The 21,979-nt window shown below is 36.3% G+C and overlaps 1 protein-coding gene across 3 annotated transcripts; it reads left to right on the top strand.

The window, feature by feature from the left end:
• Positions 1-1,693: 1,693 nt before the first annotated feature.
• Positions 1,694-21,681, top strand: LOC132840204 (protein rapunzel-like). Of its 3 annotated transcripts, XM_060861690.1 has the most exons (4): positions 1,694-4,776; positions 4,939-5,599; positions 14,314-14,379; positions 19,849-21,681. In XM_060861690.1, the coding sequence occupies exons 3-4, from the start codon at positions 14,348-14,350 to the stop codon at positions 20,567-20,569; spliced, it is 753 nt and encodes a 250-aa protein (XP_060717673.1). In that variant the 5' UTR covers positions 1,694-4,776; positions 4,939-5,599; positions 14,314-14,347; the 3' UTR covers positions 20,570-21,681. The 3 variants fall into 3 exon arrangements, with proteins under 3 accessions (XP_060717673.1, XP_060717672.1, XP_060717674.1); XM_060861689.1 differs by having other exon boundaries at positions 1,694-5,599; XM_060861691.1 differs by lacking the exons at positions 1,694-4,776; positions 4,939-5,599; positions 14,314-14,379 and adding an exon at positions 17,146-17,632.
• Positions 21,682-21,979: the final 298 nt, after the last annotated feature.

The raw sequence follows: 21,979 nt of genomic DNA, 5'->3' as shown, positions 1-21,979 counted from the left end.
ATGATGAACTGTTCACATTTCATCATTCTTACCTAAATTAGAGATTAATTTATTAATTTCAACTAAATATAGTTGATGTGAATCTGTGGAATGCTCTGTATGTCCACATGGCATTAGCATGGACGTTAGCTAGCCCTTTTTTGTGTGTTTGCTTATTATATGCTTAAAAACTCAACCCTGTAAATTTTGAGCCTGATTTTTATTAAGAGTAAAAGTGTTAAGTGACAGTAACAGGGTTAATATTTTATGGTTTGTATAATATGTATGTATAAATTATAATTTACTTATAAACATAACTGAAAATACTGTTATCTGAAGTCTTAAAAACAGAAGTGTTGCAGAATAAATATTAGTGTAATATTGCATAGATTTAAGGAAACTAATCCAACATTAAGTGCTGCAGAGCAACAGAGATGTTATAGCTACTATATACACTATACTATACTAAAATAGCTATTTCTCATAACATGTAAAATAACAGAAGTCTTTACAGAACCTGAATTCAAGTTGAATGTGTTCATTTTTTTTAGATTGATTTAAGTTAAATAATGATGGATTGTGCTGTAAGTTCTTTGAGGTAATCTGAGATCTTTTTTAAAGATTATTCAAAAGGTCTGGAAGTGTAAAATTGCATGTTTTTTGTCCAAGTTGTCTAGACTTGTGTGTATTTAGTCATACAACACCAGAGGTCGCTCTATGAACTCCACTAATCTCCCAACTCTGAGTTTCTGCAGTAGCCATTTTGAGAGAGAAATGCACAGAAAAGAAGGCTGTACTTTAGTTATTTGCTCCAGAAGAGGCTGTTTACTGACACCGTGGAGGTCAGGGGGCTGGGAAAAATAAGACAAATTTATTCAATTCAATTTATTTGTATAGAGCTTTAACAATTTCCCATTGTCTCAAAGCAGCTTTACAGAAGTATGGAAACAGAAGAGAGACAAAAAAGAAATAAATATATGATAATAATAAGAAGAAAAAATAAGGATAAAAATAAATAAATGAATATATACAATTATAAACAATTTTTTTAAATTAATTTAAATAAAGATTAACTTAAAACCTTTAAAAAGACACTACATATCTATCCCTATCCCTAATGAGCAAGCCGAAGGCGACAGCGGCAAGGATAAACTCCCTGAGATGATATGAGGAAGAAACCTTGAGAGGAACCAGGTTCAGAAGGGAACCCATCCTCATTTTTGTGACACTCTACAGTAAATAATGTAAATGTAATGTCCTTTCTACAACAGTTTATAATAGTGCAATCGAGAGCTCCTGAGAAACTAATGGATCAGCACAGACCTGATTGCTGATAAAGACCAGACCATACAGCCTACTCACAGAACATTGGTTCAAAAGAAGGCATGACAGTCTCCGGGTGGCTTCATCCATAACAATCCCATGAGACACTGGCTGACCATGAAGATCAATTTCTGGCAAGGTGACCACCAGGTGACGAGACTCCAGCCAGCGGTAGAACATCAGGATTGATGAAGTAGCTCCGTAAAAAGAGACGATCAGGCTAGGAACTCTGAACACAGGGAGCTCTGGAGTGGCATACAGTATATAGCTCAACGGAGAGAGAGAAAAAAATGTTAGGAATGACTGTGATCACGTTATGGACAATGTAAATTATGTGCATAGTGCAGACAGGGACTCTGGGAAGACTAGCTATGACAGCATATCTAAAAGGCTAGAGCCAGAAGGCGTGACAGACATGAGGGCTTCCTGGAATGTAAAGTATCCCATCACTCCACAGTCTGCAAACCTGAGCGACTTGCGAGGGTGGTAAGGAGACAACATCCAGAGATCCCAGTTCATCAAACACTCTATGCCCATGAAACCTCCAGGTCTACTCCTTTACCTAAGAAAAGCTATTCATAAAAAGCTAGACTAAACAAATGTGTTTTTAGCCTGGACTTAAATACTGAGACTGTGTCTGAGTCCCAGACACTAACTAAAAATCTGTTCCATAACTGTGGGGCACTGTGAGAAAAAGCTCTGTCCCCTGCTGTAGCCTTTTGTACTTGAGGTACTAACAAATAGCCTGCACCTTTCGATCTAAGTAGGCATGTCGGATTATAAAAAAAATGAAAGGTCTCTCACGTACTGTGGCGCGAGACCATTAAGTGCTTTATAGGTCAGTAATAGTATTTTATAATCAGTGTGAAATTTGACGGAGCCAATGCAGTGTGGATAAGATAGGAGTGATATGGTCATATCTTCACATCTGACTTAGCTGAAACATATATAAATATAAATATTTGTAAACATACATACAAAATAAATAATATGTTTACGAATAATTGCACCAAGGGGTAGCATATATAGGGAGAAAAGCAATGGGCCTAAAACAGAGCCTTGTGGAACACCGAACATTACCTTAGTTAGTTTAGAGTGGTCATTATTAGGATCTACAAACTGATATCGATCTGTCAAATAAGACCCTATCCAGGAGAGGGCTGTCCCTTTAAACACTAGAATTACTAAGGCTGCGCAAATTTGCGTAAAATCCCTGGACCTCACACCTCCTAGGACCCCTACAGCTCCATTGTTCTCCTGCTTTTGTTGTGCAAACACCCCCATTACCTCTGAGGCCTGGCACATTTGCATTTGTTCACTCAGAGTAGCTTAGATCCAAGGCAGGCCAAACCTCTGTGTGTGACATGGAAACCTTCAGAAAGGCCTGCCGTATCTATACAAAATAGTCTGTTTTATTTATAAAAAAATTGTGTGCTAAGGTTTGTCATTGCCATAGTACATATGATATTTATATAACCCTTGTGCAGACCTGGGGTCTATTTGACTCATCTGGAAAGTTTAATGTATCATAACTTGGGTTTCCTTCCACATATTTGCCTGAAATTTACCAGGATTGTTCCAAATTATGAACTTTGCAAGTAAAATTAATTTTGTCTATTTTCGTTGAACTATGTGTTCGTAAAATAAATACATTCCTCCTCAAGTCCTCACGGGTCAATTTGACCCGGCCACATTTAGTGGGGCAATAGGTCACACTTTTGCCCTTTTCAGCGCAATGAACATACATACAGACACAAAAATGCACACATAAAATGTCCACTAACACACGCACCCAAATCACACACCACACACACACATGCGCACACACACACATACATACACACACATTCACAATATATGGAAACACAAGTCTGGTTTATTTTAAAGTGTTTCAAACTTTAAATGGGGTGTTTGGACAACAAAAGCAGGGCTGAAGAACTGAGAAAATCTCAACAGGGGGGAATCACACCTCGGGACCCGCACCAGAAAATAAAAAAGTCAGTAAATCTAGTGTTAACACCAACAACATGTTTTAGCCTATCAAATAGAATAGCATGGTCAATGGTATCAAAAGCTGCACTACTGTCAAGTAATACTAGCAAAGAGACACAACCCTTTGATATTGGAGGTTTGATATTGGCCTATAGTTGGACAGCTGGGTTGGGTCGTGGTCAGGCTTTTTAATCAAAGGTTTGATAACTGCTAGCTTAAAAGATTTACGCACATAGCCAGTGCTTAGGGAAAAATGTATTATCTTTAGAATGGGTTGTATTGCAACTGGTAGTATCTGTTTTTAAAGAAATGTGGGTAAAGGATCCAATATGCAGGTTGATAATTTTGAAAAGGAAATCAGAGAAAATAAGTCATACTGATTTTAATTTAAATTCCTGGAGGAAAAGCTGAAAGACCTCAAGGTATAATGCTATAAAAGTCAAGTGTCTGTAGCATACAACATTAAGAGGCATGCAGAAACGGGGAAGAATGTTGCATGGAAAAGAACTGGTAGACCTCGATCAACAACAAAATCAGAGGAGACGTTTATAAGAGTCTCCAGCCTACGTAACAGAAAGCTAAGTGCACCAGAAATCACAGCACAGTTTAATAAACTAAATCTGTGCCAGTGTCAACAGCCCAGAGGAGACTTCAGGAAGCTGGATCGATGGGGCATGTGGCTGCTACTGTATGAAACTGCTGCTGAGACCAAACAAGGTCGAAAGGATTCTTTGGGAAAAGGAATCCAAAAATCGGATTGTTGCTGACTGTAGAAAGGTCTTGTGGTCTGATGAATCAAAGTTTGATATTTTTGATTCTAAACAAAGATTTTTTGTGCGTCTCAGAACTGATGAGAAGATGATGCCAGACTGTGTAGCACCAACTGTCAAGCAGGGAGGCAGACGTGTTATAGTGTGGGGTGTTTTGTGGGCTTTAGAGTCGGTGACCTATACAGGGTGACCAAATACTCAATAAAGCGGGTTACTGTAGTATTCTCCAGAGACATGCCATACCATCTGGACTGAGACAAAGTGGACAGTCCATACTACAACAGGACAATGATCCCAAACACACATCTAAGCTTTGCCAGAGCTATTTGAAGAAAAAAGAACTAGAAGGAAAGCTGAAAATAATGATTTTCTTACTAAAATTTTTTTAAATCTTAATTTTGATCATTGTGAGGCTCATAGCAAGTTTCTCTAGCAGTTTCTATAAGCAGGTAATCTAATAATTGCAGTAGCTGCTCTTTTCCCTGTGTACATCACAACCTGGTACCTGTAAAAAAAATCTATATAATAAAATAAAATTCTAGGTTTTTACTTCACTTAACTAAACTAATATGATATTTTAATCATCATACAATAGTGTGTAGAGATAAAACCTTGTGACAAACAGTCCAACAGGCTGGAAGTGAAGTTCTTCTCCCTCCCCACTTGATGTTCTTACATGTTCAGGATTTGCTAAATTCATCATTAATTCAAGGTAAGTTAGGTTTCATAAGAAGCCAATTCTGTGACTGTAGACACACCCTAACACACACACACACACACACACACACACACACACATGGACAAACAGCTGTAGTCATGTAGAAGGTTTCTTCTTATTTGTTTTTCCTCTGTACTTGTTCTTGTTCTTGACAAGGTCAGACCCAGCAAACACCTACCTTAAAGCACCTATCACACCCTGCTCTGCTCTGCACTCCCTCACAGCTCCCTCCAAGCCTTAAGCACTGTTTGATTGAACCCAACATATGTCAGGGTACAAGGAAGATATGCATCAAGGCTCTTCTCTGCATCAGTTCCTGTCTTCAATGGAAGAATAAAAAATCTGTACACAAAGCACAAAAAAATTACTTTCTTACTATACAAACATCAGCAGGGTTTTAGATTTTGTTCATGTTCACACACTTCTACAAGAAGGTCTGTGGAAGTTGTGAGGATGTATGTGGTAGCTTAGCGGTTAAGGCGTTGGACCATTGATCGGTAGGTCATTTTGAATTCCAATCCAGGTCAATTGCTCAGTTGTATAAATTGAAATAAATTGTGAGTCACTCTGGATAAGGGTTTCTGCTAAATGCCAGAAATGTAAATGTTGTGCATGTTTGTGTAGCACCTTGTTTAATCTGGGAGGAAAATGAATAATCTTTTTTTTTCTCCTTTGTATTCCATGTGCAGCTCCAAATCGACAAAATCCTGGGAAGAACTTAAAAGAAGAAAATACTGATTTTAATTTAACTTCCTGGAGGAAAAGCTGAAAGACCTCAAGAGTGAGAGGGATTTTCTCAAGTGTCTTCTTAAAGATGGTAAGTGTCTGTGACAACCTCATTGCCTCATTGAAGTCTTCATTTTTGTCAATCTGTGGTACAGAATATAAATATTAGTTTCCTGATCTTAGTTTCTGTCTTAAGCATATATATATATATGTATGTATGTATATGTGTATATATATATATATATATATATATATATATATATATATATATATATATATATATATATATAGTGCTTTCCATTCCATTATGGAGCTCTGTTACTGGAATATCTCCATAATGTAATGGAAAGCACTACTTTCCATTCCATTCCATTCTAGAGCTATTCCAGTAACAGAGCTTTTGATTCAAGGCTTTTATCTAAGCACTCACTCACATTTTCCCCCATTTCATAGATATCCTTGAATATTTATAGAAAACCTTCAGTGAGACATTTATGGGGGTTTTTACACCTGTTCACTTCATGCGTTTTCTGTGATCAGATAGCTATCCGATTGTAAAAAAACCAGGTCTAAATGCCCTCCGAAACAGTTTCGAGACGGATATAAATCCGATCGCTCAAACCACTTCAGGAGGTGGTCTGGGACGCTTTTCAGATGAAACTGGACAGGTGTAAATGAATGTGGTTGTTCAAGCCACATACGTCAGCGCTAAACTCCTCCCAAACGGAAGAACGTCACTCGCAGGTGACTCGCGAGTCGTGCATCGCGCCAGAAGGTAGAGCCGAGGGGCCAAGATGGCAGCGGTGTGAATGGTCACGTTTTAGAGTCGTCTACGTAGTTTGAGGAGTTTGAAGCTAACAAACTTAGATTTGAATATGTAAAGTTACAACTTAGAAAATATATGCTTTTTCGATATTTTTCTGGCAATACTTGCACTTTTTGACGTGATATTATGGCAAAAAAAGGAAAAATCAGTCCATTCATGAAAGCGCTATACTAGCTGGACACCTTATGGAAGAATGCTGCACGGAGTCGGTCGACATGGAGAATATTAATATTAATCTTGAGACAGAAATCGGTGCCAATGAAGAGGTTCTTGCGAGGCCTCTTTGCTCTACTCCATCCAAGAATCTTGTGAGTTCAAAAGGCATGAACGAAGTTTCCTTATCTACATTACTTGACGCGATTCAGAAGCTAACTGCTAAAGTGGATGAAACACACAACAAGGTGATCTCCATTGATAAAACAGTTACCGTTTCTTGCGGAAAACTCGACAAACTATCTGAAAAAGTCTCCCATATGAGTGAAGAGGTCAAGATGCACGCTGTCAAGATCGTTCAACTTGAAAAGGAGATTAAGGAATTGCGAGTTGAGAATGTAAGTCTGAAAGAAAGCTTCGATGAAATGCAAGACGAAAGACTCGCGACGAAAGACTCGCGCTATCTAAAAGAAAACAAGCTTCGGATCAAGGAGGCGCTGATCAAACAAGATGTTGAGGCTAGAGCCAAATTATGGCCGTTGGTTAAGAAGGCTCGTGAGGAGGGGAAGAAGGTTTCGTGGAAGGGTCCCCATGCTTTTGTCGCTGGAAAAAAACTCGAACTTTGCCCTTGAGATGGACAACGTATTGTTCTATATTCGCAGATTACCTTCATGGCGCAACTTATTTTGAATTTAACTCAACAATTGTGCGTGAACAGTTTTCACGTTTTGATGTCTGCCCCTGTGTTCTCTTCACGAGTTGCTCTTGATCAGTCTTTCATTTACAAATAACCTTCAAAGAGTGTTCCTTTTGAACGTTTCATTTGTGCTCGGACAATTTCTTATTTTATTTTATAATAATATCTTATTTACAGTCTTCATGGAGCATCTGAAGTCGAACTTGCTCCTGAACTGTGCACTGACAAACATTCTCTAAATGCAGACCGATTCATGGGGCAACGTGAAAGTTTTATACTTTGTTATGGTTCCTTTATCACAATAAGTTATGCTCTCTCATACAGTTGCACTTTTGCCTAAGTTATAGGGTATGTGTTAGCTTCAACTACCTCTTTGTCAACGCAGTTTTACAGCGGTAAGTTTTAAAACCTTTTGTGTTCTTGTGTTCTTAGTCAAGTTACTCTTTACTTTTTTTTTTTTTTTTTTCCCCTCTCTTTTTTCTTTTTTCTTTCTCTTATGCAAGACTTGGAGTTTAACTCTTTGAGTATTTTATCGTTGAACACTCGTGGCTTGAGAGATCTCACTAAAAGAAAAGCCTTATTCTTATACTGTAGAAGAATGAATGCTGACTTAATCCTGTTACAAGAAACTCATTCCTGTGAGGGTGATGTTCACTTTTGGAAATCACAGTGGGGTGACAAGGCCTACTTTAGTCACGGATCTAACCACTCCGCAGGGGTTCTCACTTTGATTAACAAATTTAAAGGAGATATTGTTGAATCGTTGATTTCTATGGAAGGAACATGGATTATTCTGGTCACTAAACTTGATAATGCTACTTTTATAATATGTAATATATATGGCCACAACTTAAAATCTGCCAACAAGTCTCTTATTTTCTTATTACAGAGAAATATTGAAGCCTTGAAAAATAAATATCAACAAGCTTTTATTATTATTGCTGGAGATTTTAATGATGTATTAGATAATTCAGTTGACAGATTTCCCCCTAAGATGAGCCTCACTAATAATATTATCTGTAATCTGTGTGATTATTTTCATATTGCAGATGCATGGCGCTATTATCACCCTGATGTAGCTGAATATACTTGGAGTAATAATTTGTTGTCTTCTAAATCTAGAATAGACTTTTTTTTGATTTCTCAACAGTTACTGCAATACGTGTTTGATGTCAGTCACCAATATGCTCCATTTTCTGACCACTTAGTAATTAAGCTGATTTTGCAGACTAAACACAGGGAGAGTACTGTACGTGGTTACTGGAAATTGAATAATAATCTGCTAAAAGATAAAAATTTTAATGATCAAATCAAGGGATTAGTTAATGGAATTTTTTCAAATAATGAATTTGAGTCTCATGGTGCTAAATGGGAATATTTTAAATATAAAGCAAGATTACTAGCAATAAATAGATCTAAAACCTTAAAAGTGGTTAATGCTGATAGAGAAGCGGACTTGCTAATTAAAATAAATACCTTAATCAAAAAAGAGAATCTCTCTGTTACAGAAATTAGTCAGTTAAAAACTTTGCAATTGGAATTAGACAATATATATTTAGAAATAGTTAAGGGTGCCTTCGTTAGATCTAGAGCGAGATGGATTGAGGAAGGAGAAAAGAATACGAGTTTCTTCTTCTCACTTGAGAAAAGGAATTTTAAAAGGAAAAGCATCTCTGCATTAAAAATTAACAATTCAGTTTCTAAAAACCCTGAAGAAATTGAGAAATTTGTTACTAATTTTTATAGGAACCTGTACTCCCCTGATTTACAGGCAAACCAAAGTATGTCATACCTACAACAGATTAAGAACTATATACCTCAAATAAGTGATGAATTTAAATTGTCATGTGAGGCTACTGTTTCCTTAAATGAAATAAGAGATGCAATGAAATCAATGAAAAAGGGGAAATCGCCTGGCTCCGATGGCCTTACTTTAGAATTCTTCATACAGTTCTGGGAGATTTTAGAACAACCTTTCTTCTTAATGCTTCAAGAATGTATAAATAATGGTACAATGACTCCTACTATGAAACAAGGGGTGATATCTCTCATTCCCAAACCAGATAAAGATGTAACTATAATTGATAACTGGCGCCCTATCACTCTTCTTAATTTTGACTATAAATTAATTGCATCCATATTTGCCAAGAGATTAAAACAGCACTTACATTATATCATTAATGAAACACAGACTGGGTTTATGAAAGGTCGTCATATTAGTTGTAATACTCGACTTGTTCTGGATCTTATTGATTACAGAGATGAAATCAAGTCTGATGCAATTATCTTATTCCTCGATTTTTATAAGGCCTTCGATACTGTAAAGCATCAATTCCTTATAGACTCTTTAGGGGCATTTGGATTTCCTTCTAAACTCATAAATATTGTTCAAATGCTGTACAAAGAAATAGATAGTTGTATAATTTTAAATTCACGTACATCACCAAGGTTTCCTGTCCTTCGCGGAATACGTCAAGGTTGTCCTTTGAGCCCCTTTTTATTTTTATTTGTTGTTGAAACATTATCCATAGATATTTTGCACAATAATAACTTTGCTGGCCTTGATATCTTTAACAGAGAGATTCGAATCTCACAGTTAGCAGATGATACTACTCTATTTTTGAAGGATAAAGAGCAAGTTTCTCCAGTTTTAACTACCATCAATGCCTTCTCTAATGCTTCTGGGCTCAAACTTAATTTATCTAAGTGTGAAATTATTTGCTTATTTGACACTGTGGAAACTGAAATTGAAAATATACCAATTAAAAATGAAGTGAAATATTTGGGAATTCATATAACAAAAAATTTAATTAGTAGACAATCTCTGAATTTTTCTCAACGGTTATTGAAAACAAAATATATTTTTAATAATTGGCTCCAAAGAGATTTATCAATTTTAGGCAGAGTTTTCTTATCCAAAACAGAAGGATTATCCAGGTTTGTGTACCCTTCCCTGTCTTTAGCTGTAGATAATCACACCACCAAAAATATAGATAAGATTTTTCTTGATTTCATTTGGAGCAATAAGTCACACAAGTTGAAGAAATATGTTTTAGCAAACAAAAGGAGTGATGGGGGTCTCGAAGTCCTGCATTTTGATGATACTAACAATACATTTAAAATTAATTGGTTAAAAAGATGTTTGCTTGGGTCAGATTCTTTGTGGTATTTTATTCCTAATAATATATTTAAGAGGGTAGGTGGCCTTTCTTTTTTGATGAAATGCAATTACTCCACTGGTAAATTACCTATTAAACTGGCTAGATTTCATCAACAAGCCTTGTTAGCCTGGAAACTGGCTTACAACCACAACTTTTCACCCCACAAGACCATCTTATGGAATAATTTGGATATTAAAATTAGAAAAAGATCAATCTTTTTTGATAAATGGTTTAATAGAAACATAATTTTTGTTGCTGATCTATTCAACTCTGATGGTGATTTATTATCTTATGAAAGCTTTATGAATATCCATCATTGTCCCGTTCCATTTAAAGAATTTAACTCTGTTATAAAGGCAATTCCTGATGGATTAATATGTCTAATGAAAGCTTCCCTTACCCATGAGTCATGCACAAAACAACTTTCACAGTTATTTTTGGGAGGTGTCTCGCTTTTAAGTAAAGATTGTAATAATAAATGTATTCGTCAACTTTTTCAATCTCGAAACTCAATTTCTCCAAAAGGGAAATTTTTTTGGAGTTCTAAAATAGATAACATTAAATGGAGGAAAACATGGTTATTACCATATAAATACTGCATACCGAATGAAGTGAAAGAAGTGCACTTCAAAATTTTGCATAATATATACCCTTGTAATGCATTTTTGTCTAAATTTTGTGATGTAGCTGATATATGTACCTTCTGTAAAAAAGAAAGTGAAGATATTTGTCACTTATTTTTCTCATGTAATGTTTCCTCACTCTTCTGGAAAGATTTGAGTCTCTATTGTTTTTCTAAAGTTAACGTGAATGGTGTTTTTCACATTAAGGATATCGTTTGCTTTTTTGAAAACCAAAACAAATCTTTAGAGTCAACTGTTAACTTTCTTATCCTCGTGGCAAAGTTCTATTTTCACAAACAAAGATTTCTTAAGAAAATACCTACTTTTATAGAGTTCGTATGTGTAGTAGAACATTTAATTAAATCACTGAGAGTAATTAATAACAAAAAATGTATTTCTTTTTTGAAGAGATATGGAGATCTTTCTTGTAACGTGATTAATACTTGTTTTGATGTGTTTATTTATCTTTTTTTATTATTTATTTATTTATTTAATTTTTTTTTTTTTTTCTTTTTTTTAGAACCCTCTTTTCTTTACTTGTTCTGTTTCTGCCTTTTTTTCTATCTATTCTGACATCTGGTCAGTTAAGGTTGGATGTGTTGATGATACATTTTGTGTAATGTATACATAGCTGTGTTTGATTAGAATCTTTGAATTTGCAATAAAAGAAATTAAAAAAAAAAAAAAAAAAAAAAAAAAAAGCATCGCGCCAGAAACAAATATGTTTTCCCACCAGCGCTGGCTCCGATCTTTCACCCAGGTGTCTCGTTTGGTCTTAAAATGCACTGCTGCCGCCAGCGAAAATGCAGCAAACAGTAAATGCTGTTTTTTGTAGCAACCGCATACACCAAAGCCCGGAAATGAGGTAAAGTATATTTGCATATTGGGCGGGAGTAGAAAGATCAGATTGATATCCGATTCGCCGTGACACATTTATGTGGCCTAATGTAAATGGAACAGTTTTAACAAATCAGATGGCTGAGAAAACACATGAAGTGACCAGGTGTAAAAAGGCCCTATACTGTATGCCTACATCATTTTGTTTAAACAAATGTTTTGCAAAGGTATAAAAATACAGATACTCATAGTTCACCAACTACTTGTTTATTTGAAAGTTTATCTGGTTGAAATTAGAGATATAGATTGTGTAAGACTTTCAAAACACAGGAAATGTGGGCGAGTGCTTAGATATTAGGCTTGAATAACTCCTGCAGGTTGTTCATATTCTGTGGGCAGGTGAGAGCAGGATTAATAACAGTTTCCTTTGTCAGTGAGACCAGATTTTCCTGTAAGCAATGACAGGAATTCATCACTAAGATGCTTTAAGGTTTGCAATAAAAAATTTTTTCCAGTGTATTCAGTCACATTTAATAGAATAAAAAAACCTTGCAGGTGAAGCAACACCAACTTCTTGTTAAAGTCTTGATAAAGATATTAATCAGAACCAGGTACAGGTATTCACATGAAGTTACATCTCTAGTTTCATCGAAATCATATTTATAAATGTGCAACAATTTGCAAGACTCAAGTATAAAATAAGTTCTGAAGATCAAGATTATAGTTACAGCAGTTAATATTTATCTTTAATTAAATAAACTTTATATTTACTTGTATGAAATCCAATCAAATCCAACCACGTTGCCTCGGAGATTTAAATGAATTTGTTCAGATCTCTTGAGTGTCTCAAGGTGTCGTTTTAATGTCTGCACCTAAAAAGGTTCACCAAAGAAAAAACAAACAGTGAATATTTCATAGTTAAGTTAAGCAGTAAACAGCACTGAACTAACGCACCTTTGTGTGACAGAAGGGTAACATGATTTCTCCGGTGGAGTTTTCTAAGGAAATTGACTCGTAAAACATCTCGTCACTACTGATGTGCATAGATTTTTCGTATCAGTGTAGGACATGTTATTGAGCATCACGTGCAGGCCGACTTTAGGTTGTAGGTAGTAGCATCTGGACCCATCTGTCCTGCTCCTTAGAGAAGTCGTGGAGGTGTAGTTGCTGTTCTATGTGCAGGTCAAACAGAGCAGGAAGGTTTCTATAGCTGTGTCTCGTACCTCCTCCCGGGTTTCCGCACCACTGGTTGAAATTCTGATTCAATTTAGTAGATCAATCTTCTCTCAGCCTGCTGTTATTGATATCAGTGATCAAATTACTTCACAAATCAAATCACTTCACACTTCTCACATATTCGAATGTAGTTTGGTCTACAATATGTTTTTATAGGAGTTCTTGCTCTATTTACTTTCAGGTCTCTCTCTATCAGTATCATTTCCTCTTTGTCCCTTACTTGGAAAGCTCTTTTCTTCTGCACTCAGCTCGCCGATTACACAGGTTTTGTTGTTTGGAAAACATTATTTGATTTATAATGTAGATGAATAAATATCTACATACCGATAAAGGACACACAATGTTTTTTTAGCACATTCTAAAGCGTATATCTGTTCACCTTTCTGGTCTCCACTTATTGTACTCTAAGAATGTCCCAGAGTTTTACATGTTAAGATGACCTGGACATAGACATGCTGTATCAAGCTGTAAGTGATTCCACAATAGAGATTTAGTTTGTGTTTAAGAAATCAAATAGGTAAGATACATTTAGATCAGGGATGTCAGATATAGAGCACAGGTTCTGTGTCCTGCACATTTTTGCACATAACATACATTCTAAATTTGGGACCATCACAAAAACATCGCAGTTAAGCAGCTTGGGACCCAACCACAACAAATGTTTTAAGAAAAGATAGATAATTTGAGGGAGTGGATGAAATGAATTATCTAAATTAGCTGGACTGAACAAGAAGGTATATACAGTACTATACATACTGTATGTGCTGGTAGAAAAATATATATAGAATATGTTGGGTGCTAAGCACTGACTGTTAATATCAACGTTGCAAAAAATCTTATCTTAGTGAATGATTATATGAATGTATTAATGGATGTACTAGTATATTCTCATCCCTTTTTCTAAAGATGAAGGTACCAGACATGGACCTTTGTGGTTCTTTCAAATAACCAGTTGACTTTTAGGCCTAATACTGCTTTTATTTCATTTGTTTAGTCCGGTTGTTTAGGGAGGTGGTATATCCATGGGATCTGCTCCTAAAATAAAAACACTCTCTCTCCATTGCCTGGTCAAAAAAGTGGTATATGTGAAAAATGTTCAACAAATTTCATTATATTTTGAGTGTGTAGATAAAGGATTTCTACAAGTATACATATATTGCACAAACCCAGCTTTAATTGGTTAAATAATGATGTTTCTATGCATCTTTTGTGAGCTAATGTTAGTTAAATTAATTATACTGTTTATCAATTATGAATTTTCTGCTATTGTAGGAGACTAAAGAAGTAGCAGGACCAGCAGAGGAAGATGAAGCAATCGGCTCTTCACCATTTTCACAGGTAAGAAGTCAACATTAGGGTTTTGTTTTGTACCCATATTTTCTCACATATACAAATCTTAGTTATAGAGTAATTGACATTTATAGGATGTTGGTCAGGGTCTCTCTTTTTACTGTATATCATTCCCAAACGTTACATAGATTTGCAGATTAATGGATATTAATAATATACAGATTTTCCACAAAATGCCAGTTATTGTGTAACTACTTCTGTCAATGAAGTTCAGAGTGTTAGGGTTTTGATGCCAAAGTAGACTTTATTGAGAATCAGCAAATCTTAAATGGTCCATGATGAACCTTCAGTATTTCAGCAGATCACACTTGGCCTCATCAGACCCTTTAGCTGTCTGCTGCCCTTCCCTTTTGAGTTTTGCTTTCCTTCCTGCTTCATCGCTTTAAAACATATTGACATGCACATATCCTTGTATGATAGCATATTGATACAGTCTTATTATAATTAGCATACACCTTTTGTTTACCAAAATATTTTATAATTCCAATCCCTGAGGTAATTACATTTGAAAATGGAATACATTATGATTTGTGTTTGGGTGTGATGTTAAAGTAATCACTTGCACCTTCTCGTGCCAATAGTTCACATTCTCCAACTTCTCAGTCCATCACATTTGTCAGAGCAGTGAGGCTGTAGAGGTAGATGAGGCTTTTTCCATAGGCGCTCCACCATCTTTCAGTCTTTGTGGTCTTTATTGAAGATTGAATAGTATACGATAGATACAACCTCCACTCCTAGAGGACTACATTCAGTGACTGGTTAAAGAGGGGAGGAGCAATTACGAATTGAGTTTTATAGGCGATTTGTTTAGGTTCATGAAAAAACATTTTAAAGCTAAAATGCTAATGTAATACTTTGTAAAGCCTGCAGGTGTCACTAGACTAATGATTCAACACATTAATTTGCATATTTCTCTTGAGTTCCTGAATATTTAGAGTTGACTATCAAATGGTGTCACATGATGCACTTGTATTGAAACTAATTACAGTAAAAATATGTTCCAAGAGTTCAAAATCATTGATTATTGATCATTAAATGCACTGATATTAGATATTTTAGAAAATGTCGGGCTTTATTAATTGAATTCAACAAAAAGACAAAGAAAACAGCCAGAAAGAAAGTTTTATTTTTTCTCATGATATAAAAAGCTTTGATTTTGTCTGTTACTTCTGCATTTTGGTCTGAAATTTAAGGATCATTTCCAATGAAGCCAATTTGGAAAAGAAAAGCCAGATGAGCACATCTAACCACCATCACCTTCCTGTTCCTGATGTGTTGCTTTTGATGATCATTCATCTAATGGTGGATGAAAAAATAAGTGATGACATTTTTATATATTTTCATATATTTTGGCCCATTTTCTCACTAATTTGGTCTTGGCCAGTTCTACCTATTAGCCGGCTCTCTACCAGACAAAGAGTGTGAATGCTATCATGTGTTTCCCCCAAGACACATGAAGCCAAACAACTGCATCTTTTTTGAACTGCTGCTCATGGTGCACCACATGGTAGAGTAACAAAAATTAGAAAAGCATTATCTGCCCTCTTCCCTTCCGCAATTTCCCTATTGCGCTGTTTTTGTTTATTGTCTTTTGTGTGTTATCTTTTCTGTAATGTCTTGTAATTTTTTGTTTGCACTGTCTTTTTGTCCTGCACTGTCTTTTTGTCTTGTCTTGCACTGTTTGCTCCAGGTTGCACAGATGCACTTTATGTGGCTAGGACTATTTACTAAGTCTTTAGCTCTGTCTTTGTTTTATGTAAAGTAGTACAGTACCATGGTCCTGGAGAAACGTTGTCTCATTTCACTGTGTACTGCAACAGCTATATATGGTTGAAATGACAATAAAAGCTACTTGACTTGACCTTTGAGCACAACTGTATCTACCTCCGCAATGTAGAGCTATGATGTGGCTAGGTGTTGTTTTCTGTTTGGAGTTGGCGTGAATGCTTAACGAATTTTTCCGTGTATAAAATGCTCCCATGTATAAGACGATCCCCACTTTTTCAACCCCAAATTAAAAAATCAATATTTTAAACATAAAATATCGCTTATTTTATTTTTTTATTTTCTGACACTTTTATGGGTTCAGACGTTCTGACATTACTGGGCCCTGTTGCATCTGCTCACTGGCTGCATGCTCTCCACCTCCAACGGGGTGTGTTCCAATTGGTTTGTTCAGCATCAGCTGATGTCAGGTACATGATTGGAGGCTCATGATTGGAGGAAGCCTGTTGGCGGAGACAAGCTATTAGCAGTTTCACTCGTGATTGGAAGAAGCATGTCTGCAGTGACGCGGTATGGGCAGTTTCGCTCGCGATTGGAGGCCAGTGATTGGAGGAAGCATGTCTGCAGTGAAAAATACGGTACTTGATTATTTTTCAGCAGCTAGAATCCACTGTGGCCTTTTTCTTACTCTTTTCAATGAGGGGACACCAACGGGGATGCCATGACGCCAAATCCTCTAATGAAGCTTCAATAAAAATTGACTTGATTCTGCGAGGTTTATTCCTACTTGTGATTTGAAAATGCAACCTACATTAGAGCTCCACTTCACCTGCAACTATCTTTTGTGTGAGTGTAGCAGTAGATGGAAGGAAGATGGAAATGTAGGACATCTGGAGTCAAGGGTTTAGACTCAGAGTGCAGATGACACATTAGTCTAGCAGGATCAATAACCTGTATATGGCAGACAAAAATGCTCAGTCTTAAAGAAAAAGTAGACTTAGTAAACAAAACCTTTGCATTATCAGTAATTGCTGTGTTATTCACCGCATTTGTGGGATTTGCTGTTAATATATTAGTTTAAAATTTCAGAAATTACAGGTCATGCAAAAGCACAGATAGTTTGTTACATACATCATAGTGTATGATGGTGTTGAGCCATAACATTGACCATAAGCACACATGGTATTAAACACTTATCTGTTAACAGCTATTCTATTTTCACTATGACTATTGTAGCCTGGCGGGCTGATAAACCTGCTGAGAAGATTTCATCATTGTATTTAAGACAAACTGCTTCAAGGCATTATTTTCAGAAGCCAGGGACGGAAGCCACCAGAGCACCCCCCTAAAAAAAAAAACCAATGAGCATTGTTTGACTCGTCTCAAACACGAGTCACACCCTTAGCCTGCATATATAGCACAGTGCTAAGGATGCTGTCTCCAGGCTGCAGTTGATATAATAGCTGCAAGAAACAAACAACAATACTATTAAGGAAACAGGTACAAAAAATAGCAGGTAAGCTATTTAGCTTGGGCCCATTTTTCTTTTGTCCTGTTTATTGTATGCTTTGTCATTTTAGACAAATGTTTTTTTTGTTTATGGTTGAGAGTCGTGTGCTTGGGTTGTTTTTATTTTAAGCTAACCCCTTACTCTGACAAAGTACAATGATGTAGTCTGTATATTGTGTATATCTTGGTTTTTAGATTAATGTATTGGAAGGGTTTATTTTGCCTATTTTTTGAATGCCTGACTCAATAGCAGAGTAGCTACAAGAAGCTCAGCTAATGGCTAGTGGTTGGTATTAACAGAGACAGATTAACAACCTAAGATTCAAACTTGAATGCAAATGTACAGTGTGTACATTTTTGTGAAATGAAACCTTTGCTTTGTATGCAACTTGCTTCCACAGACTAATGTAGCTGTAATATTTACTGATGATTCGAGCGTATTAAAGCTATATTGGTCATGCTGAGATTTTTAACTGAGAACAAGTTCTAGCATTTTGACTTTTTTAATGCTGCAGTAATTTCCTGGGGTTGCTTAAAAATATTTAACAGCAACCTACTAACATAATCAGTGATAGTAGGGTATTATAATATGAATGTTTATGGTACACGTGAAAGCCCGTAGGCAGGGGGGTTCGGGTGGTTCGAACGAACCCCCCCCCTCACTGCCAAAGGTCCAGAATTTAAGTCGGGTTTTTTTTCATGTGATTATTTTCATCATTGTTTCAATCAATGCTTGTGACAAATATTCTGGGTTGCTGTTTCAAATTAATATGATACATTATTGTAGCTGGACGTGTGTGTGTGTGTGCCGCGTGTGCGGTTAGGGTTAGACAAGACAAATACAGTAACAAGCAAAGAGGCATTGACAGAGAGTCAAGAAATGATGATGAAAATAATTATTATTAATACTTCAGTAAAGTTCATTGAATCTATTTTGTTGTTAGTGTGGTCTTTAAACTTATGAACTGTGATGGGAAGTTTGGTTCTTTTTCCACGAACTGGTTCTTTCGGACAGTTCGTTTTAATGAACCAGTTCAATAATCCAGTTCACCAGTTCTTTTACGTCCTGGTGTAATGACGTAATTCACAATGACATAATTTCCTTAATCCCACTGCTGCCGGCAGATATTAATACAATCAACTTAACACATTTGAAAAGTTCTTTGTAATTATAACTTTAGTTGAATACGTTTCTTACATTTAAGTTTTGCAACTAACACCCAGTACAGGCATTGATGTGCAAACGTGGGTGTTTTACGTGTCTTAAAGATATAAAGTTAATAAACTAATCTTCATCAACTTACAAAAACTTACAAAAAAAAGCATAATTTTGAAATGTTTCTTTCGCTCCATCAGTTGTTTCAAAAACTAATGCAACTGAGTTAAACACTCATGCGTTGATAAGACATTAAATCATAACCATTTCCATTTGTTACTGTATCGGTTCAGTGATTTACGCATGCGCAGTAACAACAGCTCATCGGTTCTCAGTATGTCGGAAAACAGTTCTCAGTTTAGTGTACTGATGATTCGCTGTATCTGTTCAGTGATTCAAGCATGCGCAGTATCAACAGCTCATCGGTTCTCGGATGCATCCGAAAGAAACAGTTCTCAGTTCTGTACTGATGATTCGCTGTATCGGTTCAGTGATTCACGCATGCGCAGTATCAACAGCTCGAGCTCACAGTTCTCTCAGCACGTCTTAGTTCAGTGTACAGAAGTTACATATAATCCGGGATATTAGTTTATTTAGAGTCAGATGGGCTGTCGGGCATGACCGAAAGTGAGTAACTTTAGTAACTTGTGGATCAGCGCTGTCTCAAGACGCGAACTGTTTAGAACGAATCAGTCCGATTTGGTGAACTGGTGACAATTCAACAATTGTCCATCCTGTATAAGGAACACAATGACATTACATTCACCTTATTTGTGCATTCTTTTCATATGAGTTGTTGACATGACTTTGTTATTCTACAACATATATTAAACATTACCAAAAAACTCCAAAAGGAAACAATATTGATTTCCGAAGCCATTGTGAAACAAACTACACCCAATGTTTGGCTATAATCTACTTCCTCTAGTTACCAGGAGGTTTTCCACAGTAAAGTCCCTAGAAATGAGGTAGATATTGTATGACTGGATGTATTTGTGTATTCAAGGCAGAAATCAGTGATTGCGCTTCTACTTTTCGACCTTTAATAATTTTTCACCTTTTTTCAGAACCCCACGTGACCAAAGGCTAGCTAAACTAAAAACTAGCGACCACTTTGCATCAATGGCAGACAAGGGGCAAATCAAACAGACTGTGCTGGATTTGTTGGAGAGTGTGTCTTCATTCGCCGCCACCTTCAACCCTCTGTTTGGCATCGTCACCAAACTGGTTGGTGCAGCGAAGAAAGGCGTGGTGGATGATGACACAATCAAGCTAGACAAGGACTTCCAGCAAATTCATGAGAAGTTGGAGTGCATCTCTGAGCAGAACAAGCAGCTGCTGGACCAGATCCACACTGATGAGATTAACAAAAACTATGGTAATTTGGAAAAGAACATCAAGCACCAGTATCAAGGCTTCAAGAACATGGTGGAAAACATCAGGGGAGACCCCGAAAAAAGTGAGCTTTATAGAGAGGATTTCAAGAATATCTATAGGGAAAATGATGGCCACCAGAATTTGAACAGGTATTATGATGCCATCATGGAAGACGAGGGTGCTTTTGGGAAGCTGCTACTGAAAATTTATCTAGAGCACTACAAGAAGAACAAGAAGATTATGGAGGCAAAATGCTCTCATCTGGCCTACATCTTCCACATCGGCCTCATAGCACTGATGGCCTACTATGTGGTCACTGAGGATGATGAGGATGAGTTCAGGGAAGAATGGGGCCAAAAGGTCTTTAACATTCAGACCAAGATGCAAGAAGTCCTGAAAGAGTGCAACTAGAAGAAGTGATTCCAAATTCACTGAAATTTTGTTAAACCACAGCTGTCTTAGTTTCTTCTGCATGTGAGAACACAAATTTTTTTCTTCCTGAATTGCTTTTGTATGTTTATTAGATTAGCACTTAAAGATTTCAATCTTTTTTCATATCCTTATATGGCTGTATGTATCAAAAACTATTGCTGGATATACAGTAAAGCTGTAGACAATATTTGTGTATTATGATCAGTGTTATTCATTTTGGCAGTTTGTTGACTCATGGGCTATAATGTCTCAGAGCTTAATTTTACTGCCTATTAGCTTGTAAAAGGGAGCATTGTGTAATCTCTTTTCATGTATAACCACCACCACAGCACAATATGCAAATTAGCATGATTTGCAGAAGTCAACTAGTGACGTCTGCAGGCTTTACGAAGAATTACATGGATACGCTTGCACAGATTTCTATCTAATCTTAAAAGACCCAAAAACTGTCTTGCACATTTGTCCTCATGTTATGTGTTATATGTCAAGATCCTACACAAATATCTCATAATTCTCAGTCTAATCCCCACTTTACCCGCTCAGTGAGGTTTCCTGGAAGTCTTCCTCTACTCACAGTTGACGTTGTACTGTATTCATTCACTTAAAAAATACATTTAAGATGATCTGTGAAATGTTCAATGATTGGGATAATTTTTGGGATTTTCTGTTTTTTTTTTTTGTTTTCACAGGTACAGTTATAGGCCAACATTTGGCTGCTCTGTCCAAATTGTATTTTTTTTATTTTGGAAGTGAAAATAAGCGAGCACAACAGCTAGCACTAACTATGACTAGCAATATCTTCCTGCAAATGTTCATGCTGTGATACTTTATACTTATAAACCAAATAAAAAGGAATTTACAGCTAGGAATGCTTCCAAGTTGATCAAATAGGCAAGTCCAAGCAACTTTGTCATTGCATAGTGCAGGTAAATAGCAATGAAATGCCGTTTAGTATGTACCAGAAGTGCAAATAGAAAAATGTGCGAAGGAACAAGTTCAATTCAATTTAATTCAAGTTTATTTGTATAGCGCTTTTTACAATGGACATTGTCTCAAAGCAGCTGTACAGAACATAAACATAGAACAAAAGGTAAACATAAGGAGTAATATAAAGAATAAATATAATAAAAATTCAAGATATATATAGTTCACAGTGTGTATGTATGTATGTATGTATGTATGTATGTATGTATGTATGTATGTGTATTTATCCCCAATGAGCAAGTCTGAGATGACTCAGACAGTAGTGTCAAGGAAAAACTTCCTTAGATTGGTAAAGGAAGAAACCTTGAGAGGAACCAGACTCAAAGGGGAACCCATCCTCATAAGGGTGACACTGGCGGGTGTGATTATATATATACAGTTAAACAAATGTTGTATTGGTGTAAG

This window comes from Tachysurus vachellii, chromosome 25 (assembly GCF_030014155.1).
Source record: "Tachysurus vachellii isolate PV-2020 chromosome 25, HZAU_Pvac_v1, whole genome shotgun sequence".
NCBI classification, from domain to species: Eukaryota; Metazoa; Chordata; class Actinopteri; order Siluriformes; family Bagridae; genus Tachysurus; species Tachysurus vachellii.
The sequence above is the reverse complement of the archived record's forward strand: the minus strand, read 5'-3'. Positions and strand labels throughout refer to the sequence as shown.

What these genes read in the sequence shown, in the direction of transcription:
- LOC132840204 (XM_060861690.1), top strand. Translation starts at nt 14,348, where the DNA reads ATGAAGCAATCGGCTCTTCACCATTTTCACAG. An exon ending in GCTCTTCACCATTTTCACAG is followed by an intron (nt 14,380 to 19,848) that starts GTAAGAAGTCAA and finishes ACCTTTTTTCAG; the next exon opens with AACCCCACGTGACCAAAGGC.